Below are 10,891 nucleotides of genomic sequence, written 5' to 3'. Positions count from 1 at the left end.
TTTATTTGGCTGCATGGAGTCTTTGTTGCTGCGAGCGGTGGCTATTCTCCAGCTGTGATGCATGGGCTTCTCATTGCAGTGGCTTCTCTTGTTGCAGAGCACAGGCTCTAGGGAGCGCGGGCTTCAGGAGTTGCAGCTACCAGTCTTTACAGCACAGGCAGTTGTGGCGCACCGGCTTAGTTGCCCCATGGCATGTGGGGTTTTCCCAGATCAGGGATCGAACCCGCGTCTCCTGCATTGGCAGGCAAATTCTTCACCACTGAGCCACCTGGGAAGCCCTCTAGGTGTTTTGTTTTGAGGAGCCTGGAGGAGATGTGAGCTGCAGTTAGGAACGTGAGGGTAATTTGCTTTGTGTTTCTTCTCTTCAGCCAGGCCATGAGCTCTAGGAGGTCAGGATCAGGGCTGGCTTATAGGTATCTGATCCTGACCTCCTAGAGCTCATGATCCTGACCGAGGTATGCATGCCCAGAGGCTAGATATAAATTCTTGGGGGGTGGTGGGTGCGTCTGGGTGGTATGGCCATACTCCCGAGACAACTACAACCCACCTCTCCAGACACTCCTTCTCCAGCAGCCGATGCAGTGGGTGCAGGTTCCATCCCTGGTCAGGGAACTACGATCCTCACCTCACAAGGGACCCCAAGCAAGGACCACCAGCTGGACCCAGACAACCCATAGAATTGTGCAAAACTGTTTTCAGCCATTAAGTTTTGGAGCTATTTGTCCCTGCTACAATAGAAAACTGCAACAGTCTTCCTCATCAGACTATGTTGTTGTTGTTGTTCAGTAGCTTAGTTGTGTTTGACTCTTTGCAACCCCATGGATTGTAGCACACCAGGCTCCTCTTGTCTTCCACTATCCCCCAGAGTGTGCTCGAATTTATGCTCTTTGACGTCAGACTATGAGTTCCCCCAGAAAGAAGGAGTGGGTGCCCTGACCACTCCAGACCTCTGGTCTGAGTCCAGAGCCCGAGAAGGACCAAGTGTTCATCAAAACACTCCTTAAATGAATAAATGAAACCCATCAAAATTCCACCGTTCACCCTGAGATAGAATAGATTTATTAGCAAGAGGTAATCAGGAAACATATATTTTTACAAAACTGGAAATTGTTTTCCAAACAAGCTGTAAGTTGAAATATTATAGGACTTGAAATAGAATTCCCATACCACTAGGTATCGCTTACAGCAAAAGTTGTCTGTCTGTCAGAGTGGAGCATGCCTGCCACTTCAGAGTTGACCTGTGTTTTCTATACTGTACAATGTAAAAAATAGATGGTAGTATTCACAGAATAAGCACTACAGTACTATATTCCTGCTAGAAGGCATTTAGACAGGACTACAGTATATGCAATAAAAACACTTGGTTATTGAGTTCCTAAATCTACAGTGTGGTACTATTTTTCACAAGGCATACAGACTGGGAGCATCTCAACGTAAGCTTTGTAGTGACCATTAGGCGGCTCAAAGAGGAAAAGTGACATTTTTCACGTGTTCTCGACTTGCAGTGGATGCTGGCCGCCTTTGGCAAAGTCGACACGACTTGGTGTTGTGATTCTGTTTTCCTCGGGAAGTTCTGGGGCCTTGTCCAGGGCTACGGAGACCTATGGTCATGCCCCCTGGTGCTATTTCCAGAGCCGGGGGCAGCATGGCACCGAGGCGGCGGCCTCCAGGGCTGTCATGGGGCGTGGTTTTCAGCGGACAGGACCCTCTTCCCTCTGGGTCACTGGGAGGTGCGGAGTTTGGAGACCTGCGATTTGGGCTGGAAAAGCTGCTCTGGAAATCGGCGTCACCATCAGCAGGAAGGTTTGTCGATGACCAGACTCTAGGGTATGGTTCCCCCTCCCGCCTCCCCCCACCCCCCACCCAGTTATCACAACTACATGGAACATGCCGGAGGATGTTGCCTGGCTGACTCGGCCCAGGGGCCTGGGCTGGGGACGGACAGAAGCAGGACGGGTGCCTAAGGGTCGTGTATGCGCGGGGTCTGTTTTCCCTTCGGAGAAGAGTAAGGGGCCGGGAAGGACAGACTGAGAGGACGGTTGATGAAAAGAACCAGGCACTGCAGGAGACGAGGGGTGGGGTGGGCAGACCAAGTCTTAAACGGTGCAGAAATTCATATTCTGGTTCTATGGGAATCTAAGAACAAGAACGGATTTGTATTCTTGGAGAAGCACATACTAAAGAAGAAAACCCAGAGAAACCAAACGACTATGTACAGTATCATAGAGCACGTGTCCATGTGAGCGGCTGGATCTGGGCTGGGTACCGGCTTCAGGTGGGGAGTTTTGGTTCTATTCGGAGAGAAGACTCGTAGAGGCTTTCTTCATCCATTACAAAAGATTGGTCCAGTAAATACTGGGTTACCTGAGAAAAGGAAAAGAGAAGGAGGAATGCGAGGTGATGCAATCTCCACAATATACTAGGTGGTCACTGAGTGTCTCCCAGGAATCAGGCAGCATCACGGGGAGAGGGGCATCAGGCTTGCACATGAGGCAAAGATGCATTAAAAACAATGTGTCTTTTTTAAAATGTTTATGATTTTGCTTCTTTATTATTATTATTTTTTGGCCGCACTGCAAGGCATGGGGGATCTTAATTCGTCAACCAGGATTGAACCCGTGTCCCCTGCATTGGAAGGCGGACTCTTAACCACTGGACCACCATTGAGGTCCCTGTTGTGTCTTAATACTATTTTTTAGTATTGCCTTAAGTTTTTGTCTTCATAGTAATAGAAAATCACATATGGTCAAAATTACTCTTGACCACCATTCCTATGTGTTAGAAGACATATTTTAGGCTCATATCAAGAAGTCGTCTATATCTATGGGACTTGCCTAGTGGTCCAGTGGCTAAGACTTCACACCCCCAGTGCAAGGGGCCGGGGTTCCATCCCGGTTGGGGAACTAGATCCCTACATGCTGCAACTAAGAGTCCAAGTGCTGCTGCTAAAGACCCTTCGTGGTGCAACAAAGACCCGGTGCAGCCAAATAGATAGATATTTCAAAATATAATCATCTCTATCTATGGGCTTCCCTGGTGGTTCAGCTGGTAAAGAATCCGCCTGCAATGTGGAAGACCTGGGAAGATCCCCTGGAGAAGGGAGAGGCTACCCACTCCAGTATTCTGGCCTGGAGAATTCCATGGACTGTATGGGCTCTCAAAGAGTTGGACACAAATGAGCAACTTTCACATTCACATCTATATCTCTATATCTAAAATGTCAACTGTAGCATCTGGGCTGTGGATGTATGGGTGTTAACAGTTTTTTCATGCGTGTGTGCTCAGTTGCTTCAGTTGTGTCTGACTCTTTGTGACCCTATGGACTGTAGTCCGCCAGGCTCCTCTGTCCATGGGATTCTGTAGGCAAGAATACTGGAGTGGGTTACCATTTCCTACTCCAGAGACAGTTCTTTCAGTGTTTCCATATGTTGGAAAAATGTTCTTAAACATCGGGATTATGTAGCATGAGAGAATCCCCCAGGAGCCGACCGTGGAAGCTGAGGCTGTGTAAGAAAGGAGGCTCCCTGTTCTTCCCCTCACGAGGCTCACTCCAGGGCAAAATCTCAGAGTGGAAAATCAGGAAGAGTCACCACATGGATTAAACTATTCTCCTTCCTCCACGTGTCCCACTTCACCCAGCTCCCGAGTGCTTTGCTGGACTCCTGTGTGTTAAATGTACAATGAGAGATCAGAGCCCAATCTCACAGTCAGACCCCCACCCTTCATAAAGAATCTCTCCAAGGCTCAGATGGTAAAGAATCTGTCTGCAACATGGGAGATCTGGGTTCCATCCCTGGGTCAGAAAGATCCCCTGGAGAAGAGAATGGCAATCCACTCCAGTATTCTTGCCTGGAGAATTCCATGGACAGAGTAGCCTGGCAGGCTACAATCCATGGGGTCACAAAGAGTCGGACAGGACTGAGCAACTAAACACTTTCACGTTTCCAAGGTTCAGTGACTTGTCAGTTGTTTGGAGCTGAAGGTTCATATTTTTCCACAGACACTTAAATCAGGAGGAAGAAAACAATTACATTTCTTAGCATGTAATCAGGAACCTTCTGATAGCTGCTGGAGAAAAATCAAGTCCTTGTGAGCTTCTTTGCTAGTTGACCCTCTGCTACTGTGAGGGACAGACCTGGCTGTCTAGGATGCTGACCATTAGTCACCAATGAAAAGGTTACTGTGTCTGACTAATGGCTCTCAACCAGCACCTCCAGGAAGATGACCTCAGATTTCACGTCTAGACGAACTCTGATAAAAACATGGCAATCTTAAACAGCTATGGGAAACAGACCAGACTTATTTTTTTCTGTCTTTTAAAAAATTACTTATTTTTATTTCTTGGCCATGCCATGTAGCATGTGGGATCTTAGTAGCCCAACCAGGGATCGAACCCATGCCTCCTGAAGTAGAAGGGTCCAGTCTTAACCACTGGACCACCAGGGAAGTCCCAGGACCAGACTTTTATATCTAGCTAGTAGCTTCATACGAACAGTTCTTTGAAGAGCACAAAATCTCAACCCTCCAAACACTCTGGAAATCATCAGACTGGTCAGTTTTATCCATCATGAGCATTTGTTTCCCTAAGAGTGTTGCTTCTTTTGAGACTGGCAGCAAACACCACCACTGCAAAGCTGTTAACAGAAGGAGCCTGAAGGGCATGCTTAAGATTTTGTGACCCATAGATTGTAGCCCGTCAGGCTCTTCTGTCCATGGGATTTCTCAGGCAAGAATACTGGAGTGGGCTATCATTTCCTTCTCCAAGTCTAAAGGGCAGTAACATTTATTTGTATTGTACCTTGGAGCTTAAGGGCAAGTTTAAGAAGGGGGCATAGGCCTAATACAGCCTGGTACCTGGTGTATGTTCAATAAGCACTTGCCAAATGAAAGAATGAGTGAATGACAAGGAAAAAGCGGCATACTTGATTAAGGCTTCTCTTCCCCCTATGGCTATCAGTTAAAGACAGAGTGAGTTCATGGAACCTGGCAGGAGACAGGGCAAGTCTATCACAAAGGAGTGCATGCGTGTTCAGTCGTGTCCGACTCTTTGTGACCTCATGGACTGTAGCCCACCAGACTCCTCTGTCCATGGGATTTCCCAGGCAAGAAAACTGGACTGGGTTGCCATTTCCTCCTCCAGGGGATCTTCCCAACCCAGGGACTGAACCCAAATCTCTTACGTCTCCTGCATTGGCCAGCAGATTCTTTACCACTGAGCCGCGTGGGAAGCCCCAAAGAAATATGTGCGTGTGTATGGTCTGCTAACAGAATAAAAAAAAAAAAGTTTTGCTGTGCTTGCAAACACACACAAAGAATGAGTGATGCAATTGGCGTTGGGAGGGGAACTTACTTGGAGGCTGGGGGACTTTCTGCTGGGTGCCCTTTCTAGCTGTGAATTTTGAAACTGGTGAGCATTTCAAAAAGATGTGATAAACACAGCCTCTCTTGCCTCCGAGGAGACCAGGCATGATTCTAAGCCATCCTGTGGCAGGTAAAGATCAGATGGGAGCTATGGGATGACCACAAGCTCTGTCTGAAGGAGAGGGAACTTGTGGCAGGTCAGGGGACAGGACACAGGGAGGAGGGCTTCCTGGAAGAGTGGGGCCCAGGGAATTCAAGGCAGAAAATGCTTGGGTTTGGAGGGGGAGGGGAAGAGGCAGGAAGAAGCGGGGTGCCGCCACAGCACTCGTGAGAAATCAGAAGTGACTGCAAATGCTGCCAGCTTACCTTTGCTTGGTGCTCGATCTTGTAGGCAGTTTGTTGAAACTGGCGGATCTCTCGGATGATGTGGGATATCTGCGGGAAGGAAGGAGAGTTTTAAATATTTATTTTAACTTATATTTATTATTTATTTGGCTGTGACATGTCTTTGTTGCCACATGTGGGATCTAGTTCCCTGACCAAGTTTCAAACCTGTGTCTCTTGCATTGGGAGCATGAAGTCTTAGCCACTGGGCCATGAGAGAAGTTCCAGGAAGGTGAGTTTTAGAAACAATTTGCTCTTAGTATCACCCCTGGACGCCCTCCCCCTGCAGAACAGAAGGGACATCAATAGCCATCAACTCAGCCTCTTAATTTACCTCCTGGGAGATGCTACTGAAGCATCATGATTTTCCTTCTACCAGCAACCTGCCTCAAAGGCTGATCCTTGGTAAGAATCTATAAATCTATAGGTTATAAGGGGTAACACAGACTATCTGTCCTTCTCTGACTTATTTCACCAAGCACAATATCCTTGAGGTCCATCCACGTTGCTGCAAATGGCAGAACCTCACTCAATTTATTTATTTATTGAAGTATAGGTGATGCACATTATTATATGTTACAGGTGGACAATACAGTGATTTACAATTTTTAAAGGTTATACTCCATTTGTAGCTATTATAAAATACTGGTTACATTCCCTGTGTTGTACAATATATCATTATAGCTTATTTTATACATAACATTTTGTACCTCTTAGAACTTCATTAATTTTTAGGGCTGAATAATATTTCAGTGTGTGTGTGTGCACGTGTGTGTGTGTGTATATATATATATATATATATATACACACACACCACATCTTCTCTTGGAAAAGGAAATGGCAGCCCACTCCAGAATTCTTGAAAATTCGATGGACAGAGGAGCCTGGTGGGCTACAGTCCATGGGGTTGCAAGAGGCAGAAACAACTTAGCGATTAAACCACCACCACCACCACATCTTCTTTATCCATTCATATAATCTATAAAAAACACTGAATCATTATATCATATACCTGAAACTGTCACAGAATTGTAAATCAACTATACTTCAATAAAAAGATGCATATTCTGAAATGTAAAACATATATTCAGTCAGATTACACTAAAGATGATGAAAATTATTTTAAAGACTCACAGATAATATAGTAAGAGAAAATTACCAATAATTTTCTTTGAGTAGTGAAAATAAATGAGTGATTTTGTTGCTAAAAAAAAATCCTGATGACCTTGATGCTCGGAAAGATTAAGGGCAGAAAGACAAGGGGGTGGCAGAGGATGAGATGGTTAGATAGCACCACTGACTAATGGACTTGAGTTTGAGTGAACTCCGGGAGATGGTGAAGGACAGGGAAGCCTGGTGTGCTGCAGTCCATGGGATCAGAAAGAGTCAGACATGACTTAAGGACTGAAAAACAACAAAAATTACAGTATGTGATTGAGAGAGAAACACATCACTTGATCAGTGGTGCCAGCTTATCCAATATCCTAAAACAGCTCCCCTCAACTCCAGCAACAGCTAAAGGCCACTTTCCATGTGCCCACGGTGTGCAAGACCACACAAAGTCTCCCTGTTCTGCCACTAGGGCAGTGCTGCCAACTTGCCCTTGACAGAGAAATCTTACCAATTAAACAAAACCTTAGGAGGAAGCCCATGATACAGAACCAATACAAATAGAGGCTCCCTGGCTGGAGACAACAGGGGAGAAGCATGGGTATAAACAAGGCTCTCTGCTGGAAGGGGGTCTTCATCTCCCCTCCCAGGTCCTAGATTTCTCTGGGGAAATTGGAAACCTACTTGCTTAGAAATGATTCGGCTGTGGCCACATAAAGCAAGGGCTTTTCTAGGACTTCCCTCATGGTCTCACTGGTTAAGAATCTGCCTGTCAATGCAGGGGACACAGGTTTGATCCCTGGTCTGGAAAGATCCCACATGCCTCGGGGCAAATATGCCCATGTACCACAACTACTGAGCCTGTGCTTAGAACCTGTGAGTTGCAACTACTGAAGCCCGTGTGCCTGAGAACCTGTGCTCTGCAACAAGAGAAGCCACTGCGATGACACTGCAACTAGAGAGTACCCATGTGTAGCAATGAAGACCCAACACAGTCAAAAATAAAGAAAATAAAGTTAAAAAAAAAAAAAGCAAGTGCTTATCTGAACAACACTGGATGGGCTTGGAATAAAGATACACCTTTGAGGTCAGACAGAGCCCCAGACCCGGCTCTGCCGTTTACTTAGGGGTGATCTTGGGCTGGTCCTGGATCTCTCCCAGCCTCAGCTTGCTCACCTGTAAGGTGGACAACACCCACTCCTCAGCCTGTAGGTGTTAGAGGAGGGAATGGAGGTACAACTGGCTCAGGGCAGGCCAATGCTAATCGCCACTTAAGGGGGTTACTGTTCTTACAGGAGGAGCAGGGCTCAGGCTCCCCCAAGTCGGCCAGGCCTGGAGGCAGAGCTCCGGTGGGCCCGGGCTCAGGTTTTGATGACCCCTCCCCCTCCCCGCTCTGCTGCAGGGAACTCACCATTCTCATCTTGGAGAAGTTGACCAGGCCGTCCTCCGTGTAGTTGGGCGTACCCTCTTCGATGAAGGCCAGGTCAGTGAGGTACATCCCCAGGTAAGGGACACAGGGCGGGTCGCAACTTTGAAGCAAACGGCATTGACAGAGGTTTTTCACTTAAAACGCTGGTGCCTCTCCCAAGAAGAGACACACCCCTGTGGGTCACTCGCTTTGCTGAATGGAAAGGGGTTTCTATTTGCCAAGAGTTAACAGTAGCGCTTGGGGCTGAATTGCCTGCTGGGCAAGAGGGTCAGTCCTCTGGATGGTGGGGGTTGACATGGTGCCAGCTGGGGCTTCTCAGTGGACCATCCCCTCCCACCCCAAGCTGGAAGGTCCCCCTCTACCTGTCTGCTCGCCTTCCCAGATAGAGTCCTGGGGCTTGGCCGCCAGCTCCCGCCGGGCTCTCCTTTCCTTTCCATCTCTCCCCTGAAACTTTCCATTGCAACCTCATCCCAGAATCACGTCCTGGGGGTGCCTTGTAGTGCCACCCCCATTCCCGCCAGTCACCCCCAGACACTCTCTCCCTGAGATGTCTCTGCCTTTGTTTCTCGCCCCACTGGGACCTCTGCCCACCCAGGCACTGAGCTACCAGCACAGAAAGCCCTGCTCTCTGAGACCACTGTCCTGGATGTGGTCTGGGCGGGGGTTGATGGCCTTTGTGGGGGATGGGCCAGGCCTCTCTCATCTGTGGCTCTGAAGCAGGGGTTCCAGTCACTGGTCCTTCACGCCCTGTCTGGTGCCTCTTATGGGGTGCTGGGTAAGGGGGTGATGCTGTGATGGCTCTGGTGGTCACTCTGCCCTGGCAGAGCTCCTGACAGCTCCCTCGAGGGACTCCCCACACAGTGCTCTACAGACTCCTCTCAGCTCAGCACACAGCCACAGCAATCCTGCTTTCTGCCACCTGTCTCCTGGTGGCAACTCTGCCTCTCCAGAGGGAGTCAAGACAGGGAGGACGGTAGAGCAAGGATAGAAACCTGTCTCAGTCCTCTGTCTGCTTGCTCTGTGACCCTGGGCCGTATCTTTCCCTCTGGTCCTCAGGCTCCCCTTGTACAACAGCGCTCATGTTAGCTGAGACAATTCTAGGTGATTTGAGAGTTGATTTTAGGTGATGCTCAGACACTGTTTAAATAAATCGATTCATATGATGATAAACATTTGATTTTCACCCCCACCACCCAGCATCATGAGTGTCAGCATCATGGTTTTGACACTTCCTAACACTTGCCATTTCCTTCACTCTTTTTTTTCTTTTTTGAACAAACAGTAACAGGACTCACTAAGGATCAGAGCCTTGGCATACATCAGGATCTGGTAAGAATTTAATAACATTGTTTTGTTTTCACTGTATTTATTTTTTATGGTAACCATATATATTTATGGCAAATATGCTGGTTTCCCATTTGCTATCATGTTGGTTTTTCTTCTTTAAATAAAGAAAATAAATTTAAATATTTATTTCTGGGAAATAGTTAATTTAAAGGAGACTATTAAGTACATGCAAATACAGCTGACACGTGGGTATGACAAAGTCCTAAAGGAGGTGGATTTTTGGAGTTTGAGAAATAGTGGAGAGGAGAAATATTATTTGAACTGTCAGTCTTGACTTCTTCATGGGTGATAAAATCAATTTGGTGAATGTTGATCAGATTTTAAAAAAAGTTTTAAAAAAGAGAGAATAGGGAAATATCTGAGTTCATTGCATGGTCTAAAATTGCTTTGAGACATTTTTGTCCCTTTTAGGCATATATGTGTTTGTATACAGGGTAACACTGTCAAATATAATTTTTTTTTTTTCTTTACTGCAGGTTGTGGGAAAAAAAAAAAAGAAGTAAGAATCATGCTGTCACTGGCAGACCTCTCTGAGTCCTTCCGGCCATTAATAGTTCATGATTGTTATTGAGTGGGCCAAAAAGTTCGTTCTGGTTTTTAACATCTTATGGAAAAACCAGAATCATCTTTTTGGCCAACCCAATACATGCCTGGTTTTCCATCAAACTCCAAATCTGAAGCACAGGCTGGTGGATCTGATGGAGAAAAGAGTTCAAAGGTCTTAGAAGCCACTCTGGGGCTGGAGGGCTGGTTGGTGGCTTCTGGGGGTGCCCCACTCCTCCTGCCCTTGGTGGGCACCAGGCAGTCTGGAGAGCTTGGAGGACCTCTTATCTTGGACAGAGGCAGAGGGAAGGCTGAGTGACTGCTCGCTGACTGTGAATGACTGAAGGAAGCAGGATGTTTTTGAATGCCTCACGGGGTCCTGACCACCCAGACCAGTGAAAGAATAGCTGAGGTCCTCAGGCCACTCGGTGACTTCCCTGAATGATTTACTGGGGGTTATGACCCAGGTGTGGAAAGATGATGGGTGGGCAATTTAGTCACTTGCATGTGGCACCACCAGTCCCGGACTCTATTCTTGTTCATCACCTACATAGTGAGGGGCTTTAGGAAACAGCACACTTCATTCAGTCATGTACACACACACACACACCCCCCAGAGTCCAGAGCCATGTGGGAAATATATGGTGTTGTCAGAGTGGCTAGAGTAAGGGACAGTGGGGGCAGAGAAGGCTGGAGGAGGGCTCCCAAAGGGCAGTA

The 10,891-nt window shown here is 47.2% G+C and overlaps 1 protein-coding gene across 2 annotated transcripts in view; it reads right to left on the bottom strand.

Moving 5' to 3' along the window:
- Positions 1 to 1,036: 1,036 nt before the first annotated feature.
- RASGRF1 (Ras protein specific guanine nucleotide releasing factor 1) overlaps positions 1,037 to 10,891 on the bottom strand; it is a 102,865-nt gene continuing 93,010 nt past the window's right edge. For both annotated transcript variants that reach the window (XM_086364248.1, XM_086364251.1), the window contains 3 exons: positions 8,267 to 8,384; positions 5,728 to 5,796; positions 1,037 to 2,364 (listed from right to left, as the gene is read on the bottom strand). In XM_086364248.1, the coding sequence (XP_086220374.1) occupies positions 2,272 to 2,364; positions 5,728 to 5,796; positions 8,267 to 8,384 (280 nt within the window). In that variant the 3' untranslated portion in view covers positions 1,037 to 2,271. The remainder of the gene's footprint in view (positions 2,365 to 5,727; positions 5,797 to 8,266; positions 8,385 to 10,891) is intronic.

Source organism: Bos grunniens, chromosome 21 (genome assembly GCF_055505025.1).
Source record: "Bos grunniens cultivar Pamir isolate PY7600 chromosome 21, Bosgru_T2T1.0, whole genome shotgun sequence".
NCBI lineage: Eukaryota > Metazoa > Chordata > Mammalia > Artiodactyla > Bovidae > Bos > Bos grunniens.
Note: the sequence above shows the minus strand (reverse complement) of the source record. Positions and strands in the feature narration are given on the sequence as shown.